This window comes from Ictidomys tridecemlineatus, chromosome 9 (assembly GCF_052094955.1).
Source record: "Ictidomys tridecemlineatus isolate mIctTri1 chromosome 9, mIctTri1.hap1, whole genome shotgun sequence".
In the NCBI taxonomy this organism is placed as follows: Eukaryota; Metazoa; Chordata; class Mammalia; order Rodentia; family Sciuridae; genus Ictidomys; species Ictidomys tridecemlineatus.
This window is the reverse complement of record NC_135485.1, coordinates 102,418,218-102,442,590: the sequence shown is the minus strand read 5'-3', so window position 1 is coordinate 102,442,590 and position 24,373 is coordinate 102,418,218. Positions and strand designations below refer to the sequence as shown.

Here is a 24,373-nt window from a genome sequence, read left to right as displayed (position 1 = left end):
TGGATGTCCTTGTTTTGTCCCCAATTTTGGAGAAAATTCTTTCTGTTTTTAGGAATATTTTTAAAGCACAAAAAATAGAAATGAATTGGAGTTAGACAATAGTTTCTTTTATTAAATTTGTTTGGGCCAGCACTATGCCTTGGCTTATATATTCAGTTTCCTTCTTTTTCTTTTTCACCTTACCAGAGTTTGTCTTTCTTTAAGGTGGACAATTTGTTTTTACACTTTGAGCATTTTGATAATCAAGAAGGCATCCCTTCACTAGCCACAGGGTTGTGGAGAAACCATAGCTGGTCTGCAAGGACATTTCCTATATATTAGTGAGAGCTGACCCACATGTTTCAACACCTCACTTCTCAAACTTGGCACCTAAAAATGTTCATGTTTATAAAAGAATGGATAAAATCTCAAATTCCTTTCATTTGAATCTACATCTAATTACTGGCTATAAAGGGATGAAATTCTAATAGTAATGTGTGCATTTGGATGGCAATCTCTATCTCTATATTCTGCTACACTCAGAGCAGAATGGAAGGCACCTATTCTTCAACAAGCAATTGCTAAGTGTCTGTAATGACACCATATTAGTAGGTGAGTAGTCGACAGAGGCAGTGAACATATCAATGATATTCTTCATGCCAGACACTTTACCCAGAGTGACTATTACTGTACTCAGGCCAGATCTGGGCATGTATGTATTGGTTCTTTTTATTTGCTAAAATTGTTTATTCCAAATGATATATTCTTCTCTAGGTTCTATAAAGCATCAAATGTTAATCATAACAGCATGTAATTATTGCTTCTTATAGCAATTAAATTAACATCAGAAGAAAATCTCCTGACCTGCTTCTAGGAAAGTTTAAGACAAGCCCATATTGAGCAATTCCAGAGCAGCCCTGAAATTGACCTGAGCTATTTTACTAAAACAAGAAAAGTATCTGCATTGCACTGGATCAAGTCATTCAGTTGATTATAAAGCAAAAATATGCCCAATATGTCTGCATGATCAGTTGTGCATAAGAAACCCCAACTTACACTGTATTTTTCATCACCTTGTTTGATATGTTTTGTGTGAAAATTCATAATTCCTGAATTGAGAGAGAAAGTACATGCTGGTATGATCCCTACAGAGGGAAGGCAATTGAACTTCTACCCAGCTTCTGTGCATTCTTGACCCTGAGCCAGCCTATGACTGTGATGCATATCTTTAATGCAGCTCCTATACTGTATCCTTTTCTGGCAATAAACTACAAATTTGCAAGCATTGTCATTTGGGTCCTGTGAGTAATCAGTAAGCTATAGAATCTTGTCTAACTACCACTGTTAGCATATGTTTACTGGCCCAGGTAGGCACAGACTGCATTTATAAGGAAATATTATCAACAGGCAGGAAGAATGAATTGTGTCATTCCATAGATAGGCAGGTAAATTGGAAAAATCTTCTACAACCATCAAGACATTAATTTTTCTGGCAACTTTTCTTAGAGATTGTTTTGAAACAAATAGACAATGATGATTTCACTGACACAAACCATTAACTTTTCAGGTTTTAAAGTCTTTGGCAATAATCTAAGGTGCATCAGGCTAAGATAACAGATATTAATGAGTAGCAGAGTGAGTGGAATTAGGAAACTTACATATTTATTGCCCAGGTGTAAGGAGGATTCATCAAGCTGTCAGTTCTTGCTTTTTCCTTGTGCAGAGTGTTCACCTAAGAACAGAAGATAGGTTTTGATCTATGTGCTCTGAGAGTGGCTAAAGATGAAAATAGGGTTTCTTGGCTTGTTTTCTTTTGTTTTTTTTGTTTTTGTTAAGGAAAGTTCAGTTCTCCTGCAAGGTTGTCATTACAGCCACAATTTGCCTCTTGGTATTGCCTGGAAATTATTCACCAAGATTTATGAGCTTTCTTTGACCATCATCCATTTTCACCCTAAAGGAGCAGTGTTAACTAACTAGCTGGAAAGGGAGATGTCAGTTGGGAGACCATAACAACAGAGACACCCTGGGGAATTTATCATTGATTTTGGCTTGTTATATGAGCTGGCTTTGCCTGAGCAAACCCATGTCATCCATCCAAAGTGCCATTTTATCAGGAAGAAATTCTAGGGTCCTTCTGTCTAAATAATTCACTGAGAGTTTTGGGAAAATGAATTTACAGACCAACACAAACACATTGGTGACATATAGGGCAGTTCAGGCAAACTTACTCAAAATTGCAGTGATATTCTACCATCTACCAGTGATAAATATATTAACCTAGGATGATGGGAAGCCAAGAGACCCCAAGCATGTTTTTTACATACCACTGAATTTATGACTAATGTATTTCACATCACCAGTATCCTTCAGGCAGAATCAAGCATCAATGTTAGCCACACTCTATAAAACAATATAGGTGAACATCTCCAACTTTTTGGATAAATGTCTTCATTTTGCTCCAGCTTTTATCTGACAGTGCTCAGGAAAATGTCTTTGGGGGATTCTGTGGATGTTACATGCATGGTCATGGCAGTAATAAATAGTGCCAGAGTCTTACAAGGAGAACAAATTCGGGGCTGTGCTCTGAAAGAGGCTGGCACAATGTGATTGCCCTCACATCCTCTCTTCACAATCTTTTACTAGTTTGCAAAAGGTACAGCAGGAAACCTTGGCTAGAAAGTACAAGCATGAGAAGTACAGGTATTTTGTTAAATGAACTTTTATTTACCTTCCACTATCTGCTAGAAATCATGTGAATCAATTCATGTGAAAATTATTACAGTTATTAATAGCTCCCTTCAAGTTCTAATCAGGAGTAGACAATGTGAAAAAGCTTCAATAACACTATGATTTCAGTAACAGTTATAATAATGGTGCAATTAATGATGTAATGGTACAAGCAGATGAAACACACACATACCTGGAGAACAAATAGCCGAAAGGAAAAACACCAAATACCAACAGTGGTTGTATCAAGAATCACTTAAAAAATTATTTCGTATTTTTTTCAATTTCCAATCATGCATAATGTAGTTAAACATTAAATAGTAGCTTAAAGCACCAAGAAACATTGTATGTCAGTAAAACATATAATTTTGCAAAATTAGAAAGAAAAGACCATTGAAAACTAGGACAGTCAAAGAAGTCTTAATGGAATTGCAGAGCATAAACTAGTGAAGAACTGAGAAGAAAGATGAATCTTCATATGGCTTTATGCATCTATGAATGCTGTACTCATTTTCAACTTTTTGTTCATTTCTTGTTAATAGACACAATTTTAAAAATAAATAAGCAAAAAAGTTAAAAAGTGACTTTGTTTAATGAGTAATTACCATAATATGCTAATAGGTATTGATGTGTTGGTGATACATTGATAGTATGTGGTGATCATGATGGCCAGGAGGGGAGGGGAGAATCACAGAGGGGAGCAAGGGACCCTCTCCTCATTCTTGCAAAAGGGCTAGGACTCAGTGAGGAAAGAGGGTGCCTGAAGTTTAGAGAACATCCATTACTAAGTGGTTCAAAAACTGAGCTAGAGAGGATGGGCACATCAAGCCGGGTAGGGTGGGTTACAGATGTGTTAAGGGCTTTAACTTAATCTTGGGTAATAAGAATTTCTCAGAGCTTTCTAAGCAGAGGGATATTATTGCTGAGGGCCATTGCCAAGTAGGAATGACGCATCGAAATCCTTGCCAGCGTACCCCATGTTAAATGGACTTGCCTTGGAAATTTGCTGTGACCTTGAATGTGTGTTTGAGAAAGGTGACCCTGCTCAATGACCAGGGTGGATCCAGGATTAGGGTGTATCCTGCAGGCTTGAGGAAGTATCCCGGTCCTTGGGTTTAGGGCATTCCGGGTTTAAGACAATAGGAGTTTTAGGGAAGTTGGAGGTTGAAGATTATTGCTGCTGGGAGTAGGGTGTGCCTGCTGCCTGAGTTCCCGCTGAGTTCTCGTGGAGAGAAAGTCTTTTAGGACATGAATTGTGCGGGAGATTGAAAAATTTCCCCTGAGCGTGTGTGGAGGCTGGTGTGAGATCGGGAATAAAGAATTGCTGTTTGAACCTACAAAGCTGTGTGGTGGCTCATGATCTTGTGCCAAGCCGAGACATTGGCATTTGGCATATTATAATGCTTTCCAATCTGCATTTCACATGGTTAAAATTCAAGTAATGTTTTGAAACTAAATTTGCAACAGTGGTCCACTTTATGCTTTGAATATAGCCCTTGTGGCTCTGCCACTGTGACTTATTTTTTTAAAAGAGACATGTTTCTTTCTCTTTCCCTCTCCTTGCTCCTCCCTAATCTCTCCCCTCTTCCTAATCTCTGGGGAAACCAGATTAACTTTCTCCCTCATCCTAGGCAGAGTTATCTGTCCTTGAGCCACACCCACTGAGACAGTGACAAAGGGCAGGTGGATAGATGTTGGAGTCTCTAAAATGGGGCTAATTCAAAGAAAAGAAATAAAATGCTCACATCTCCAGAGCACTTCCCCCTCTTCTCAACTGGTTACCAAGGTTACCTACACCTCCAGGGAACTGCTCCTCCCAAGACAAGGAGTTGCTAATGAGTAACCCCTGGGCTGCTCTTTTCTTGCTTGTAGGCAAGATAAGAGGAGATGTGGGCATGAGAAAAAGGAAACCTAAAATCTATAAAGGGGCAAGACCCACTGCTTCCCACAGATACCAGCTCTGGGTGGTCCCTTTCTCCTCTCCTGAGAAGTCTGTTTCTTTTCTATATCTTAAATAAAAATTGCTTTCTACCCTTGCTTTGGTGTGTTTCTTGGGTGTTTAATCTTCAACACCAGGGGAACAAGGACGAGATCCTGATTTTCAGCACCACAAGAACAAAGTAATTCAGCATTGGGGATGGCCCCAGAAGATCTAAAAAATCACTGTCTCCCAAAGTGAATTATAACTCAGGACAGAGAGCACTTGGAATGTAGCCTTTGAATCACCTCTTAAAAATCCCCCTGTTCCTCCTTATGGGGAGAATCACAGCTTCTGGGACAGGGGTCCCTTGTACTTTTCCTTTACTAGCAGAACAACAAACCTCTTTTTCCTTTTTCCTCAAACCATGTCCTCTTTATTGGCACAGGGGTCAAAGACCTAGCTTTCAGTAACAAATTTGGTGATTGCATTTTCTTTCTTCTGTGTAGTTATACATTTTCTTGACTAGTTCTAGCAGTTTTCTTCTTAACTCTTAAAGCCTCACATATTAAAAGTGAGATAATGTATATGAACTCTCTGAGATGTGGTAAGGGAATCATGTTTTAGAATGCATCAGGTCACACATGTGTTTTGAAGTCAACTATGGTGATGTTTAACTTGACAACATTTCTCACTAAAGCCAAATGGGATGGTATGTGTTCCCATAATGGATTCCCTGATCTGCCACATTTGGTACTCAAATTTTTCTGAAAGCATATTCTTATTACTCTTGCAGTGTTTTTTTCTTTTATATATAAGAAAGCTCTGAATTTCAGCATGGATGGGCTTACATTTCAGCAGAAGATGCTACTTGAAAGAGAATATATTTAAAGGAAGCAGAGAGTATGAATGGATAAACGTCATGACCTAAACAGAGGAACAATCTTCTCAGGAGAAAGGACTAGAATTCTGTTACTCATGGAGGCTTCTAGAAACCCAGAAAAGTTAGCATCCACTGGCATTTTTCCCTGAGAGTGAACTGCAGCAGAGGTCGGTTTCCTTGGAAACATTGTTTATTAGCCTCTAAAATGACACAGTTCATGTTAAGGTGAAGTCCAGAGTTTCTATACTGAAGAAATGAGAGTTCCAAAGAATTATCATGGCCACTGAAGCTCACATTTCAAAGAGCTACCCACTTATGCACATTAACACTGTATTTCTTAGACCTTGAAACAAATAATATAAATTATAATAACATCAATTCTGATTGATTAGTGGTTAGATATTTATTTCATCAAAGTATTTTCTGTATTTAAAAAAGATGTTTATGTAGGCAATAGTAGAAAAACTTGGACTAACCCTGTGAACTTAAACCTAATCACTTCAGAATTTTTGTCTCAGTTTTGTTTTAGGCAAAATGTTAACATTGGTCCTGAGATACTTAAGTAAAAATGATTTTACTAATATAACTTCTGTTAAGTGTGATAAGCATAGTTTAATCAATATATTTGAAAAGGTTTTGAAAAACAGTGGAAAGAGATTTATTAGGAAATGTTTCAGGATCTCTGAGTATTGTTAGTGACAAGTTTTAATAACAATTTTGATAGTACAAGGGATATTATTTTGGATATTATTGTATTTTAAGTTATCAATTCTGGGTGATTGAAATCTGCTCTGGATCACTATTTTCAGTTTTCACCTCTCACCAGCTATTTCCCCTGGTAATTACTGGGTTGATCTTTGAGAGGTCATTTTCTTGAAAGCAGTAGGAATTTGAAGTTGTTTAGAAGTCCTAGAGAACACATCTTATTATTTCCATGTTGATCCTTCCTCCTTAGACCTTCCTCCTTAGACTACTTATTTAGGAAGAAAAGTTGAGTCCAGAGGGTCAAGGGTCAAGTTAATCATCCCATCATGATCTGTTCCATGTACCACTGCATGCACTCTTGAGAATGGGAGCTCTGGGCCGAGAAGGGTGAGAGTGACTTTCAACTATTCTAGGGATAAATTTTTACTCCTTTGCACCTTTAGATGGGGTTACTCCTAAGAGAGACAATAGGAAAGGGATAAAAGAAATGCATGAATCAAAGAGTAGGATAAGTACAGCAATGAAAGAGGTCTCTCTTAAAAGAAAAATGGCTCTCTTGAGGAGTTGGGCTTGTCTGTGGAGGCCCTGGGGCCCTGGGACTTAAATATAATTTAAGTCCTCTGTTTGCCTGGTGTCTTTTGTTCTGGTTTGGAGCCTAAACATTTAGCCTTTGATAGCTTGCTGTTGATTTGGGGCAGTACTGATAGTTTTTGTTTTACCAAATTGTTTTTAACTAGAAGAAATATTTACAGTGCAGTTTACTATTCTGTAGCTATCACTTTGTATAACATGTATTCTGGGACTATTTGTTAGAAATAAAATTTGAAGGACTGAATACGGTAGATATATTAATATAATGTTATTTAAATTGGAGCTATTTGGATTATTTTGTAAAACTTATAAAATTGCTGTTACTTTATCTCTTTTGTGCTTTTAGTTACTTAACATCTGGTCTACTCTGAACAAGAAGAAATTTGTGCATTTTTATTTTTAAGAGCTAACTAGCATCTTCTTTTTTATTTGTTCTTGATACAAATATCACATATGTGAATCTTACCTATATTTTGAAAGGAACTGCTATATTTCAAATCAAATTTATGTAACGAAGAAATTAGAAAGGAAACTGATTTTTATCAATGAGAAATTGTGCTTTGTCTTTATTGGGAAGCTCAATTAAAATTATATGTAATGATATGGAACATGATTTATATTTTAATTGGTTAATTTATGCTGTTTCCAATTGACTACAGGCAGCCATTACCAAAAAATAAAACAAAACAACCATTTTAATAAAAAACCTACCAAAAAGCTTAATATTCTTTTTGCCATTTCTACAGAATAGGAAGTATGTTGCGTCACCACCCATTAATAGATGGGCATCTTTAAAAAGCAAGCTCTAGTAACTGGATAGTCCAACAACCTTATGAAAATGACATTTCTAGAATATCTTTCCTTCATACAAGAAATTTATATTTATTGATATTATTGACTATTTCTTCTTGTTTCTTATGAACAAATCCAAGGTTATAGTTAGATTTCAAAATAACTAGTTTTTCATCTCACTGGGAACTTACCAGACTCATTAGAAATTGTCTTAACAGTGAGCAGCTTCACACTCTCTTTATCAGACTGAGGTCTATTTAAAACAGAAAACATTAAGTTAGTATAACAGTCATGAGCATTGTGTATCTGTGCAAAGAAGTAAATTTGGCACACACAACATGAAGAAAAGACACATGAAATATCATCATGCAGTTCTACAGCAAAATTATTTTTTTTCACATACAAATACATATGCATTCTTTAGCATTGTCCAGTTCTGTAATCAAGCTTGTAAATCCCCATCACTCTGTTACAGTGATGCTCATTGGCTCAATTAAACGTTAATATGGATGACATTGAGCACCTGTCCATTGCTCACATCTCCAGCTCTGAATATGAGAGGGAAAATACGAAATGAAGACATGTTTCCAAAACCTTATGGGCTGTTGCTGAGTTCTGGGGATGTTCTTTTCATGAGGTCCTGAGGTATTGCAGTGTAGATTGAACCGCCTATTTCAACCAAGAGTTCCCACTTATTGCTTCCCAGATTCCAAACAGTTTCAAACCTTAGTTCCTTCTCTAAACATCTGAAGAAGCTCCACTTCTAATTCAGATGGGTAGGGGACCAAGCGATATTATTCGTAGCATTCACACCCCAGTGAAACAAAAAAACACTTATATAAATGCAAGCTACAATTGCAGGTCAACAAAGAAAACCACAGAATTCCTTTTCAACCTGACAAGGATTCATCAGATTTATCATGTCTCTGTACCTCAGATGGGCTGTAACAATTGCCTGGATTTCTGATAATGTCTTCATTTGTTTTAATGCAGCCAAAGTAGGATAATCATCTACTGCTAAGAGGAAGTCACTCAGAGATGGCTCAAGATAGAGGCACAATTTGTTCCTAACTGTGATAAAGAGGAAGGGAATTTCCCTGGGAAAACCAATCTTAAAACTCTAGGTATGTTTTCTATGCTATTTTTCTTCAGGGTTATATTTTCTATTTTTTGTCTTTTTATTTTTTATTTGCCCACTTTATGCACACATAAGAGCAAACTTCTATTTTAGTTTTGGGAATTTTTCTGTTAAATAAAGCCATTTAAATATAAATGACAAGTAGTTGAACCCTATATTTGGTATACAGTGTCTTCTCATTTTTTTTTTTTTAAGAAAACAACACAAAAAATAAGTAGAGGATCTGGCATTTTCACTATGTAAATGGTAGGGGCAGAGCTTCTAGGGGGGAAAAAAGCAATCTGGCCTTACTTACTGATCATTCCCATTTTCTGGTGTCCCTAGGAGAGAAGACAATTGTATTAGAGTTTCAAAGAGCTTAACTACCAAAAGTCTGAGACCCCTACTGCTTTCTGTTCCAACTCTCTTTCTAAAGCCAGCTTTTAATTTTTTTTTATTGCCTCACAGACATTTGTTTGGGTGTGGTTTATATTTATCCTGACACTCTTGGGATTATCCTAATTAGAACAATTCCACTCAACTTAGTTCTGGGCTGATTTTAATATTAGTTTCATATTATTTTGCAGAATACTGTCCATTACTATACAACCCACTCTAGAAAATTTTCATTTTATTTTAATATCTTTAAGAAACTTCTCCTCCAAGTACTAAATTACCTTTTTATACCAGAGAATTGAATTTTTTACTTTCTTTGATATGCTGCTCTTTCTTGGGACACAAATCACTGCATTCCTGGTGAGATACAATGTAAGTTTTGTTTCTAATTGCATCTTAGGACCTCTCATTTAATTTTTCTAAAGTGCCCTGCAAAATGTCACCGAGGCTACTAACAGCAATGGACTATTTGTACACTCTGCCAAGCCACTTCTCTGGGAGGAAACACCTTTTTGGTTCAGAGTGATAATTTGGAATGAGCCCTTCTGTACAATGATGCCCCATTCTGGCGTGGGTGTGGGGATCAACATTTGCATTGGGCTATTTAATATGATTGTTTCAATGCTCCTTATCATGCTCCTGATTGTATTCCTTTCTACTCACCTCCTGTCTCTTGAACTTCCTTTTAGGTCTAATTCAGCTCTTGTCATTGGAATATGCTCTTTGAATATAATGCCATCCATTTTGATCATTATTCTTTTATAAAGAGTTTAACTTCCACTAACATTTTGCCTGCAACACCTAACCATAATTCTTAATCCCTACTATCTAATCCATGGCACTGCTTACTCCTCACCAGTGCCATCTAACCTCGACTTCTTTCCTTCAGAAGGGCTTTAACAACATTTTTAAACTCCTGTGTCATAGACAGTATCACCTGTGGTCTCATAGCCCATTTCAAAATGAGCTGATAATTTTTGTATGCCCATTCTAATATTTTTTTTCTTGGAGAACTATAATAATGGGTTCATTGACAGAGAGATGCACATTAACAGACAGCTTTTTGCATTTGCACCTGCTTACTTGGGTTAAAGCTCAGCCATTTTCAACATTATCCAGATAAATCTAATTTCATGCTGAACTCTGATTCATGTTGTCTTCCAGAGAGCGGAGTAGGTTTACTAATTTTCTGAACTTAATGAAGTCTCACCCACATACTTGAAGAGCGATTAACTGCGGGTGTTTAATGGTGCTAATTTAATGATAACAATGCTGTGAATTCTGTTTGGAAAACAAAGTTAACAGTAACCCAACAGATTTGGCTAATTATATAATTGCTGAACTTCATTTCAGAGAAATTATATGTCTTCAAAATAACTCTTCATAATGGAGCGAATTTTATATATTCAGAGTTCTCTTTAATATAAAACTTCAACTTTTCAAATAACATTCAAGCAATTTTAAAATATAAGGTATTTCTTTTTAAAAAAAATTTATATATGACAGTGGAATGTATTACAATTCTTATTACATATATAGTGCACAATTTTTCATATCTCTGGTTGTATACATAGTATACTCACACCAATTTGTGTCTTCATACCTGTACTTTGGATAATAATGATCATCACATTCCACCATCATTAATTACCCCATGCCCCCTCCCATCCCCTCCAACTCCTCTGCCCTATCTAGAGTTCGTCTATTCCTCTCATGCTCCCTCTCCCTATCCCACTATGAATCAAATTCCTTATATCAAAGAAAATATTTGGCATTTGGTTTTTTGGGATTGGATAACTCTCATAATCTACACTCATGGGCTTCAAATTTAGGCTGATTTAACATAAAAATTGGGTATTGGTGGTTTAAAAATTTGGAAAAATTAAGCCTGCATATAAAAAAGCTATCTTCCCTCTGGAAATTGGAGTAAGAAAACATATTTCAGAGATTACTAAGAAGTTTATTCACTCACTCCCAAATGATAAAGCATTGATTTGTTTTCTTATTTTCCACCAAGAGCTAAACTGAACATTGCAGTCTTGGTCTCCTAACTTTCCTGCGCTGTCATGATCATTCATTAATGGCCTGTGAGATGTACACTCAGTGGCTCCCCTGTATTGCATTCATTAGTGTCCTGAGGGCACTCTGTCCACGAAGTCAGCAAAGAATAGTGCAGTTCATATACTCTATAAAAAATTAGTGCTTTTTACATTTTAACCATTTCTGGGACTTTGGTAGAATTTTGTTAGTGAAACATTTTGAATCAAAGTGGGTAAAGGCAAGACTCTATTTTACTGAAGATTTAAAAATTTAACTCAAAAGTATGTAATGAGGGTCTGTATATATTATAGTGTAATGCGGAAAATGAGATTTGTGACTTGGAGGGATCATCTGACTCACAGGAGAGGAGGCATAGAAAGAAGACATAGAAAGTACTATGCCATAGTACGATGAATGATATCATCAACATTGTAGAATTAAAATTAAGGGGACAATTCACTCTGTGATGGTATGCTATAAAAAGATAAGTAACTTTTCATTTGATCTGGACCCCACAGGGTAAATTGGAAGTATATCATAAAAGCTAAGAGGTGGGCTAGACATTTCAGTATAAGGAACAGTGTGGTTGTGACACGCATTCATGACACTGCACAATACCATCAGTTGGGAACAGGAAGATCGATGGAGTTAAGGTGACCTAGGGGACAGTTGAGCCATGGGAGCCAAAGGAAATTTAGAAGATGTTGAAGGAAAAAAAATAGCCAAAGTCCTTGAAACAGAAAAACAACTGAATAAAAAAATGGAAAGAAATACAAATTTGGTAAAGAATTTAGTTGACAATAATTTCTAAGTACTGGTTCATTAATTGTGACAAATACACTCTACTGACATAATAATAAGGGAAGTTAGATGTGAGATATATGGGGACTCCTCATCTTTGCAAGTTATCTGTAAGTTAAATCTATTCTAAAATAGAAAGTTTATTTAAACAAGAAACAAAACAGAGTTAAGGTAGACACACCTTCATTGGAAGGAAGCTGAGTCTCCAAGGACTAAAGTCACAAAACACTGTTCTTAAGATTGTGGGCTCCTAAACTTAGCAAGACTCCCTTTATTGTCTGTTATGTTCAAATGGAAAAAAGAAAAAACTTCATTATAAACCAGATATGCCACTCTGTGCCCTCTTTACCCCCATGTTCCCTGGACCATTCACAAAAATTAGGCTATTTCGTTACCAGAATTTTTCCATATTTAATATCCACCAACAGAAGTTAATCCCCATTCCTTAAAGCCACTGGCATTCAATGGAATTTTTCTGCATCTTACCCTCTATTTTTGTGATCAAGCAATGTTTTATCTCTATCTGTGAGACTCTCAACTTTTAAGAATTTAAGTTCAATTTTAGACTAAGCAATTATTCATCATCCTTTCAGGCAAACAAAATAAAACAAAACACAGTTACATACCTGGGTCTGTCTTCCAGAACATTCGATACAAACCCACCAGAACAAATACTGCAAGTGTTAGAACAATCAAAGCAATGACCACTGGCAAAATAATACCTGAAAAGTGTTGGAGACATTGTAAATTAGAGTGGCTTCTGGATTTCACATAGATAGATTACTAACTGAGCAAGAGCATGCATGATTTCTCCTTTAAACTTAATTCTGTTAAAAATATTACATTTCAGACAAAGAGGATTTATCTGCTTTCTGGGTTTTTGTTCCAGTTGTCATTTCTGACACATCCACTTGATGTCAGTCTTGTAGCCCTTCTGAAACAAACTTGCAAACCTAAGAGAGTTGAATTCCTCATCTTCCTGGTGACTGGGGGAATAAAGAGATGGAGGACTGGAGAGGCAGAAAATGTCCTCTAGATTATAGTTCAAATGACATTCACTCATTATATTCCTAAGCACTTTATATCAAAGTTACTTGGAAAAATATATATAGTTTACTTGGGGCTGTGCTAGTCTTACTGAAAAACTCACATTGACCCTTTTAATAGTATTTTCCTGAAACCAGTAAAGGCATAAAATAATACAAGTAGATATCACATTGGGTGTGATTCTTAAAAACTGCAAAACATGATTCAAGAGAGATGCCTGAGTGTGTATTTGTTTGGGGGCGTGATGTTGCTAAGGTGACCTAGGGTGTGTTTTTCCTGTTTTTTTTTTAAGAGTGCTTTTGATTTTATAGAATTATCTACCTTCTTTTCTGATAGTCATTTCCCACATTAACAGAATAGTGGTGAAATGAAACACACTTCATAGGAATACAACAAGAGAATGAGGAGTTGAGCTACTCTTTAGTTAGGTCTTCCCATCTGCTTGTGTATGTGATCTTCATATATTTATTAAAGGGTGAGAATAGTTCTCCAACTAATTTATAGGATACTTTACACTTCCACTGTCATGATTAAATATTTGTTTTAAGAACATTCTTTTGATTTCTTAATAGACTTTAAGTGAGGTTATTATTGCTTTCCCAAATAAAGAGTCTGTGAATCAGCAGCTCTGTAATTTCTCTACTGACTTACTTAGTGAAATGGCTTTACTCAAACCTAAGATAAAATTTTATGATTCCAGCTTCGTGTATATTTATCTTAAGCTAAATTTCTGAGAAAATTATTAAGTATTCTGTATTTAGTCCTAGATACATTTACTCTAATATGTACTCTAAATATATACATACATTTTAGTTAAAATGGAATGTGTCTGAAAGGTCTTTTTTAAACATAAAGTTCTATTGAGGTAACTTACTTTATTTATTTAAAATATTTAATTGGAAATGAATATGGAATATATCCAAGGTACACAACCTGATGGTTTGACCACAATAACTTTGTACTGGGATCTCTTCCTGTGCATTTTGGCTTGTCTGAAACTAGTTCCATAGTCATCTTTGGCCCTTGATGGTTAACTCCTTAGCACTAAGATAAGAAAAATATTTCCAAAGTCGGCTAACTAAGATCAGATTTGTGGGTAATTCTCAAAGCAGGCAGCTAAAGTTCAATAAAGTTGAGGGGAAAAAAGTCATAATCTAATCCCTTCCCTTTATTGCTCTTATTTGAACATTCTGTATATCAACTGCCCTGAATGGAGATATGTATGTTACTCACTGGAATAAGAAGAACTGGTTGGTGAAGGGTTTGCATATTTTTCATCCTCAGTTCCTATTATTTTAAGAAAAAAAAAGAAAAAAAGACAATTCACCTTTGGTTAATGTGTGCCAATCTTCATAATCCTCCCTCCACCCACATTTAAGGAAAACAGCTATGATTGATAGATGTCATGCTTCAAGTGCAAAAAAAAAAAAATTCTCATTTTGAAAGAGCTTTGCTTTGAGAACCAAGATTGGTAGGATTTTGTTGGTGAGGAAGGGTCAAGCAGGCCAATATTCCACTCAGACACACAGAAATCATACCTTGTGGGGAGATGTATCTTGGAGATGTTATTAATGTTGAGGATACTGTAGTGGTTTTAGAAGGTGATGTATCTGTTTCATGAATATAAATTATAGAAAAATTACAAATCCAGAGTTAGAATATAATAGTAAGTCTTCATGTTGCATTTCTTTGAAGATTCAAACTGTATTTTTGAAGTTCTGAAAAAACAACTTATTGCTGAATAATACCATGCATACATTGTAACACTAAACCATTTATCTATTCCTGCTGGAAAGATGATTTAACTTAAAATCATATAATATAGGTATCATATCTTTAAGAACGGACCAAGAAAACTTGAGTAAGTTTCTCACTGTAAGCTAGAGATTGTATAGCTTACTATATGAGATTCTTGTGAGATGGAAATCTATGCAAGAACACTATATAAATTTCATATACTTTCATTTTTGAAGACAGAGATTTTTCTCCATCACATATGCTTAAAATGGACACAAATGCACAGTACTTCAGGCTTTATAGTATTTCTCAAAAGCTGAAGAAAAATGTGTAAATGAGGCTTAGGTTAGAAAGATGGGGTAAAATCAAAGAAGCCTATTCCCACTGCTGTTGATACTCTTTTTTCGTACCCATGGAAAATGTTATTAAGATTTTATTGTCATTATTCTTCATTTGCTTAACATTTGACATCTTCAGTCGGAAGGACTAACCATAAATTATTTAAAAAGTATTATTCAAAAATCTGTGTCTCAGTAAGTTTAAAGGAAATGTAAATAATTAAATGTTTTACGAGCTTATATCATTTATTTTTGTGTATTAAGAATGTACTTTATATATAACCAGAGATATGAAAAAATTTGCTCTATATGTATAATATGAATTGAAATGCATTCTGCTGTCATATATATCAAATTAGAATAAAAAATTAAAAAAAAATAAAAATGCTTAAAAAAAGAATAAAATGTAATTTGCATTTAGAAAATTTTTTGAAAATTCCTTGTCATTTGTGGTATGAAGCACTCTCTTTTTATTATACCTGTTTGCCTTGTCTTCCACTAAGATGCAAGTTCCTGGAATGCAAAGGCCACAATTCTCCCACACTCCCCACAGAGCTCTGATAGTAGCAGGCATGCAGTAGCATGTGGCTGAGGGCTAAGAGGCATCATTTATTATTATGGCCCCTTAGGAGTATTGAAGCCATTGGATAATTATATCAAAGAAATTGATATTTCTAAGATTGCCTTCCTTGGCTCTTTCCTTCTTTGCCACCCACAGCCCAGCACGCACTGCATGCTCATGCATTTTTGACATCTGTGGGGGAAGAATAATGTTTAGAGTCTGTACCGTTCTTGCCATGTAAGAGATCTGTGGGAGGAAGCTAGATATATGCCCATAAGAACAAAAGAAAAATGTCAGGCTGGTGCACTAAGCAGGCAGAAAAAGGAATGTCAAATAAAAGAGTGGGAACTCTATGAAACCTTGGTACTTTTAGTTGCTTTTTTCCAGTGTCGAGTGCTTTAGTGAGCACTACCCTTTCGGTTATCTTGGTAGAAGACAAGATGGCTGATTAAATAACCAATGGTCTTAATCCTCCTGGAATTTCCCAAGGGTTAATTTCTAAGACTCCATAGCCTATTCTATTACCTTCTCATAGGCAGGCTAAGTGGCAGCCCCAGACAGTATAACCTGACTGTTTCAGATGAAGCCCAAGCTTTCCCACCTAAAGCATGCAGGTTGTCCAGAGCCATGGTTATTGCTAATAACCACAGGCAAGCAGAAGAGCTCGCTTTCTTATTGGAAGGATTCAGTGGCTTCTGAAATGGAAATTAAAAAATAAAAAATATTTTTTCATTTAGCTGTAACCCTCAGTTTGTAAATCATTTCTGAAAGATCAGTAGAGTAGAGGGAAGGGAACAGGATATAAGAAAAAGGGAAAATACTGGGGATCGAATTAGAGCAAATTGTGTTCCATGCTTTTATAATTATGTCAAAATAAGTCCTAATGTTATGTATAGCTAAAAAGAACCCATAAAAATTTAAAAATAACATCATTTTTGAATCTAATACTCACATGCCCATGTACACACACATACATGCAATTTATCTCTGTTACCTGTAATTCTTATTTCGTTTTTAAAAGTATTGATCCTAACTTCTATTAGTGATCCACAATTTGAGAAATCCTATCTTCAGCAGGATTATATCGTTGACATTGTGGTTCTTGGTAAATTCACAAATTTTGAGCCTAAAGTCATTCTTTCTGTGACTCAGAGGGATTCGTGCTGTGTTCTGATGACCTCCATGCATTTTGTTAAAACATTCCTACCCAAATATCACTGTCAGGGAAGGTACAGGAGAAGCAGTTAAGAATAGGATTCAGAAGACAGATTCCATAGGTTCAAATCTGATTGCAGAACTTACTTCCTATGGAAACCTGGGCAAGTTACTTGACCTTTTGAAATCTGTTTTTCCACAAAAATAAATGAGGATTGTCCTACTTTTACATAATGTTCTTGCTTCAAAGATTAAATGAGTAAAAATAAATTAAAACTGCCTAGAAGAGTAATTGATACTAATATGCACATGTTACCTAACATGACAGTATATATATATATATATATATATATATATATATATAAAAATTATAATTATATATGTTAATATATACTACTTTATGATATTATAATAATATATTATTGTGCCCCTTGAAAGTTGAACCAAGTCAGTTTGTCTCATTTTCTCAAAATTCTAAGTCTAAAAATATGTGAGCTAGACTTTTCAGACATTTCCATGTTTTCAGAAGTTTCTTTGCTCTAGTTAGGAATTGGAAAAACTCTTAGATGACATAGGTTTGCAATTAGAATCTGACTTGGTGACGGTGTGGTGATTACTGAATTAGGGATATATTGAATCACAATTTAAATCCAGTTTGCAAAGTTCAGGTCAGATTTGGAGCAAGCACCTGAGGTAGAATCCCCCAAATATGTTAAAATAGCATGTATCCAAATTTACCCCATCTGTGTCTCCCAGTGATATATGTTTGGTCCTTGCTATAAACCAATTACATGATAAATCATTGAGAGTTTTAAGAACAGGAAAATTTATTGATGTCCTGGGAACACCTGTGGTTACCTCGAGAATGTGCCTCACAAAACTCCAACTACAGGTGTAAGTGACTAAGTGTCTTCATGTGCTCTCTACAAATCCTTCCCTGTGTTTGTGCTGGTGCCATGTCAATGAGTGGCTCTGGCAAGAACACTTCCTAGAAGACAGGACTTGGGATGGAGGATTCCCTGGAGACCTTCCTGAACCTTCTTTAGAGCATGCAACCTCAAAAGCTTCCACCCAGCTTCCTTCCCTCCCCTCCATGTCAGACTTGCATCCCTGTCTGATAGCTCTGCAGCCTCACTTGGTGTCCTTGCCATTTTCTCTCACACACATTTTCTCCAATAAAATCCTTGTGCATTTAATTGCATCTTGAACTCTGCTTCTCTGATGACTCAAACTAAAGCAGGCTCCATTTGCATCTGTTTAAAAAAATCACTGTCTATTGGGGGCAGAAATGGAATCTCAAGAATTTTCAAGTGGAATCAGAAGATGTGGATGTTGCCTTTTACAACCTTTTATTTTTTTCCACTCTTTGAAGAACCTAACTTTTCCTCTGGGGAAGCACCTTTTCCTCTTTTTATATCATCATAAGAGATGCCCCTTCTTATTCTGACCTCAGGTTGCCATATGACTAAATTCCTCTCCTAAGAATTTGAGTATAGAGATTCTGAGTTATTCCCAAGGTAAAACTCTGACAGAACTATCTATGGGAATACTAAATCCTTGAAATTATCTGGCTTCTATACTTCTTTTGTGAGCCTTCTAGCTGCCTTTTAATTTAAAAAAATCTTTATTTAACTTAAGTCAAATTTCTGTTGTTTATAGTCAAGTAATCTTGAATATTTCATTCATTCTTTCTTCCTTTCTTTTTCTTTTCTTTTCTTTTTTTTTTTTTTTTGGCTAATGGGACTTGGTAGTTTGGGGCTTAAGTCCTTCTCTGTAAATATTTGAAGTCAGATCTGGTCAAGAATATGACCATACATTCAGAGAATAAGATTTGAGCCCCAAATATGCAGATCACTTATTCAGATACATACATTTAAACTTACATGTGTAGCTGCACATGTACATATGTATATACATAAATATATGTGTACAAATATATATATATTTAATAACATCTACAGTTTTTTTTCTCACCAATAAAATGAAGACAAAGAGGAACATGCCTTAAAAAAGAATTATAAAAATAAAAAGGTAATATATGCAAAATGCTTAAGCAAGCTCTCAAGTTTAGTTATTATTTATTTTATTAACATTGGTTGAGAAACTTCTATGTGCTAGATCCTGTTCTAGATGCTAGAAGTTGATTTATTAGCGAACACCATTTTGATCTGAGTATCTTATCAAGCCAAAGAATCATTCTAAGAGTCATTGTACACTGTTCCTTGAGGCATGTGATTTTGGACACAGAATGGCACAGCATGTTCATTTTGAGTGCCAACCTTAATGTATTGGCAGGGATTGTGTGGAAAGCTGTGTGCAGAAATACTGTGAAACCATACTTGAGAACAATGTGACATTGCAGAGGCTGCCCTCACCAGGAGTTGAGTAGCAGCATCTGGACACACATTTGCCAACCCTGACTTGTTCAAGCTTTTTATTTTGCATATGATGAAACTGAGGCTTGGAGATGTTTAAAACACTTTGACAAGATCTTGCAGCAACAATGATCAAGTCATAACTAACACCTGGATCTCCTGACCGCTCGTTACCTCTCTGGGATGTGAAGAAGCACACAGAGCTCATTCCTTCCAAATCTTTGGTAAAATCATTGGCCACTTGCACAGTATCAATTAAAATGTGTGCAGTCTTCCCCCTTGCCCACTTCAATGCCCCCAAACCTTCATGGCTGATTTTTAAGCATAGCCTCCATTTCGTGTTTTCCTTCAACCTGGGCTGAAGTCTCACCATTGGATTTGTTGCTGGGACTGCACTATAAGGTTAGTGGCATTCCCTCTATGAAAAACTCTATAGTAGTCGTCTGGTCGGGTTTTCTGGCACAGTATTGATCTTAATTGTTTCACCAGCATATGCCCAGTACATGCACAAGAGGTTTTACAAAACATAATTGTTGCTGGGGGAGGTGATGCAGACCTGTAATCCCAGTGGCTCAGGAGGCTGAGATAGGAGGATGACAAGTTGAAAGCCAGTCTCAGCAACTTAATGAGGCCCTAAACAACTTAGCAAGACCCTGTCTCAAAACTTAAAAATAGAAAAGGGGGCTGGGTATGTGGTTCAGTGGTTAAGTACTCCTGGGCTCCATCCCTGGTAACAATAGCAACAAAAAGAAAACACAATTGCAATTCTTAGAACGATTTCATGTTAACACAACATTAACATATAAATCCCCATAACATGCAGGCCTGGCTAAGTAACTCAATCAAGATAATTAGCACTTGGTTGGGTGTATAGGCATTTTGTGTGTGGATGCTCAAGGGACTCAACTCCATTGGATTGAGCAATTATTGTTTTACATTAGTTATAAATAATTGGAACTGGTCAGTAATAGCAACTTGATGGATTCATATCCCATTTTTTAAAAAGAACTTTTCAGGGGTGGGGATATAACTTAGTTGGTAAAGTACTTGTCTTGCATGCACAAGACCCTAGGTTCAATCCCCAGCACCACATACACACACACACACACACAAAAGAAAAAAAAAATCAGCATTTGACACAATAAGCCATGCCTTCCTCTTTAAAACATGTTCTTTGCCTGGTTTCTGAGAGCAAACCCCCCTTCTTTCTATGGCTGACTCTTCTTGGTCTTCTTGATTGCTTCCTCCTCTTCTCTCTAAATTATAATCTTGAAATGCCCCCAGGTTTTAGTTCTTGTCCTTATCTATAACTCCACTCACTCAATTGAATTGATTTCATTCAATTCCAAGGGATAAGTACAACACCAATGCCAATGACCAACCAGTTGATACTTCCTACCCAGATCTCTTTCCTATCTCCAGACTTATAAATCCAGAGAAATCCTTAACTAATAATAGACATTTTAAAAGCAGTGCCTGCACTTGACCTTCTTCACCAACAGCTTTCCCATTCTACCGGGGTCTACCGATAGCTTCTTACTGCTCAGGCCAAAGACCTATTTAGACTCACTTCTTTCTAGCCTCTCTCACATGCAACCCCCAGGAATATCCATTGCCCCCGCCCCCAAAATATAATTAGAATTTGGAGATTTCAGGCCACCTACCCTGAAATCACCCATCTATGCTACCATTATCTCTCGCTTCAGCTGGAAGACTCACTTCAGTGCTCACAGTTACTTACAAACAGGAGTAAGATCATGTAACCCCTTTGCTCCAAATCCCCAGTCATTCCCCATTCCACTCACAGAAAAGCCTGAAGTCCTTGCATTTGTGCAGAAATCTGCCTGATGACCCTTTGCCTTGACTCTGCCCACTTACTGGGTGCTGTCCCTTATCCTGCCAGGCCTCCTCTGGTTCCAACTCAGCCTGGAGGCTCTTCTTCTGCATGTTGGGTGACTCACTTCCTTCTCATGTTTACTCAAACCCTTACAAGGTGTTCTGCATTGACCACTTTTTAAGTCCTGCAAACTGACCCCAGCTTCTCCACACCTAGGTTGCCCCCCTCCCACACTGTTTTTACATTTGTAGTTTCTTTTTCTTAGAGTACTTGCCACCTGTAAGCCAACTGTATAATTTAGCCATCATTTTTATTGACTGTAGTTTGTCTTCCTTACTAGAACATAAGATCAAGGTCAAGGATCTTTATTTTTGCTCACTGATGTTTCCCAAATGCTAGAGCTATGTCCAGAAGTTGGGTCTGTTGGAGTTCGCTGAATGGATAAACAAAAGTTTTTGACAGCAGAGGTGGCTAGAGATGAAATGAATGCATGAACTTTTCCATCTTAATATTAACTCTATTGCATATTTAAAATTATTATTTTATTAATTTTATATTCACTCAAAATTAACACACACAAAATAGAGACCCACTTTGGGCCCAACACTAGCTAGCTATTGAAGGAAATACAGTAGAGTACAAGAGGCAGCTATTTCATGCACGAAGCTTGCATTTCTGTAGGAGAGGTGAGACTCACAACCCCCAAATTGATCAATGTGAAACAGGGACAAAGATCAAGCATAAAGTAAGCCGAAGATCAAAACAGGATTCTGTTATTGTTTACCAAACCTCACATTTAAGCCCCTCTTAACAAAAAGGATTTAGGAAGCTGAAACAATGATATATGCCCTTGAGGAATAAAATAGAAATAAGAAAGCAGAACAAATACAAGTGAAAGATGTAAGTAGGCCCCTTCTAAGGATTAATCCCCAGGATTCATACAGTTCCTGGTGTCTGCTCTGGGCTTTCATTGTCATGGGGGAAATAAATGGTATGTTATAAAAAGTAACCGGAACATAAGTGGTACAGGCAATTAATGCTAGGAGTACAGTTGGTGGAATTCTGTTTGGGGAGGAGAATGTGCCGACATGACCCCTGAATTCTCTTCTAACTTTAAGGTTTAGATTCTTGTCAGGGTTCCTTGTTTTGTCGTAGCTAATATGTATATTCACCCATAATTGGTACTTCTTGTCCACTTAACAGGCAAATTACCAAACAGGAATTTTTCTGCCTTTAATAAGTGAAAATTAATTCTTACTCTCATTAGATTTTACCTTTGTGAATTAGTTACACTCTATGGCAATGTAAACAAACAAACAAACAAAAAACCCAAAAAACACAGCAACAACAAAAAGTCTTATCTCAATTTCCTTCTTATCCAATTGCTTTGGGCCATAAATGGGTCCAACCTGAGGAAATAACACCCATTAACCCGGTAATCACTGTGAATGGAGATTTATTTACTTTAGATTTAGGATTTAGGAAGCTGGAAATCTATGTTGAGGATAGAGGATGTGGATTTAGGAAGCTGGAAATCTATGTTGAGGATAGAGAATGTGTCTTTCTTTTTCAATTTGAATACTTATTAATTCCCAGAAAATTATATATAATGTATAATGAATGAGCCATTTTGCTAATTACTTGCATATGTTCTAATTTATTGTATTCTTAAGCAAACCTTTTAAATCTTGTGTTTTAAAGATGGGAGATACTGTGACTCAGAGAGATAACAGATTTTAAGTTAGTTCATTTTATTGTTTATGGCATAATTATTCACGAGATTAATAAAATTTATACTTATAATCTGAAATTTTAGAATGTTCTTACTCTCCTCATCAACATAAATATGAACATGAAAATATTAAAAAATGATTTTATTTTCAAACCCTTACAGACACTATAGCAGATCTTACTTTAATTGTTTGACAAATATTAATCCAATTATTACTTATTATTTGCATTTTACAAAGTGGAAACTGAAGCCCAGAAAGAGTAAGTAATTTGTCAAAAGTCACACAGCAAGTATGTAGCAGAGCCAGGATTCTAACACAGGCTCTAGAGTCTGTGCTGTCAACTACAAGCCAATGTTACCTAAGCTCCTGTACTTCAGTGAAAACAAGTTACAAGGTCTTGTCTCTTTTTTTTTTCATGAAAGAGGAAAGAGGGTGTGTCTTTCTTTTTCAATTTGAATAGTTATTAATCATGCAAAATAATCATATTCATGAAATATAACCTATTTTCAATGTAGGCCCCAATGAAGAATGTATTCTTCACACCAAGACCTAAGAATACCTCTTTCCCTCAACAGTTCAAACCAAAGTTTGCAGATAGATACAAGGAGACAGGGAGAATCATTCCTTACGCATTGAACAAAGCACACTGTGGAGTTTGTTGGAGGAATACACCTCTGGGCAATATTATCAAAATATTTTGGTTCCTAAAGTGTTTTTATGACCTTTCAGTGTAGGTTACCATGGTATAAGAATAGTGCAGAGTGCTTCTTAGAGACTCATCAGATTTCTGGACTAGACAAGAAACCAATTAGCCAGACCCAGGATCTATACAATTTCTTGAGTGGAAATTTATGCCAAACCCCACCACTTAAACCTTGATATGTCATTTGTTTCATAAGTGAATTCTTTCATTCTCAATTTTTTTTTGCATTATAAAATCCTAAGTTAAAAAAAAACCTCTACCTATTATTTTTTATAGATACATTTCTGGCTTCAGTGAGTCCTACCTAAACAACAATGTCAAGATTTTGTCATTCAAAGTTAGAAAGCTCAGATAGGCAAGCCCTGCATAATGATTCATGCTTCACTTTGTGTGACCTCCTAGAGACAGAAATAAAGCACGGAGCACAATGAAGATCCTCAGATAAGATGCAATGTCCTCCTTTCTAAGGGCTGGTGCTCAGGTTTGATGGAATTTGTCATGTCAGTTCTTGCTTTTGCTTTTCTACAAAACCAAATGACCAAAATGCAGTTGAGGTTCTGCAACACAACTAAGGAAAATGTAGAAGATAGTTACAATAAGATCTTTCACAGGTGTACTGGTCACTAGGGGATGCTATGTTGGTTACTTTTGTGGGTCCACTTGACTGGGCCACAGGGTGTCCAGTACTGGACCAGTCCTTATGCTGATGTGTCCGTGAGTGTTTTTGGCTGAGGTTAAACTTTGAATTTAGAGACTGAGGAAAGCGGATTGTTCTCCCTAAGGTGGTGGACCTTCTTGATGGGGATCCAAATCAAGTCAAGATGGTGCCTGGCAGTTTGCCAGGAGGAGTGGTTTGTGAGGCAATGCCACCAAGCCATTAAGATGATAGAGATTCCTTATTGGCTGATTGCTGTATCTGGATGATGCTAATTGAGTC

The 24,373-nt window shown here is 36.3% G+C and overlaps 1 protein-coding gene across 2 annotated transcripts in view; it reads right to left on the bottom strand.

The window, feature by feature from the left end:
- Emcn (endomucin) overlaps nt 1–24,373 on the bottom strand; it is a 106,025-nt gene that overhangs the window by 10,520 nt on the left and 71,132 nt on the right. For both annotated transcript variants that reach the window (XM_078021876.1, XM_005325748.5), the window contains 6 exons: nt 14,535–14,606; nt 14,230–14,283; nt 12,576–12,671; nt 9,029–9,053; nt 7,787–7,848; nt 1,638–1,711 (listed from right to left, as the gene is read on the bottom strand). In XM_078021876.1, the coding sequence (XP_077878002.1) occupies nt 1,677–1,711; nt 7,787–7,848; nt 9,029–9,053; nt 12,576–12,671; nt 14,230–14,283; nt 14,535–14,606 (344 nt within the window). In that variant the 3' untranslated portion in view covers nt 1,638–1,676. The remainder of the gene's footprint in view (nt 1–1,637; nt 1,712–7,786; nt 7,849–9,028; nt 9,054–12,575; nt 12,672–14,229; nt 14,284–14,534; nt 14,607–24,373) is intronic.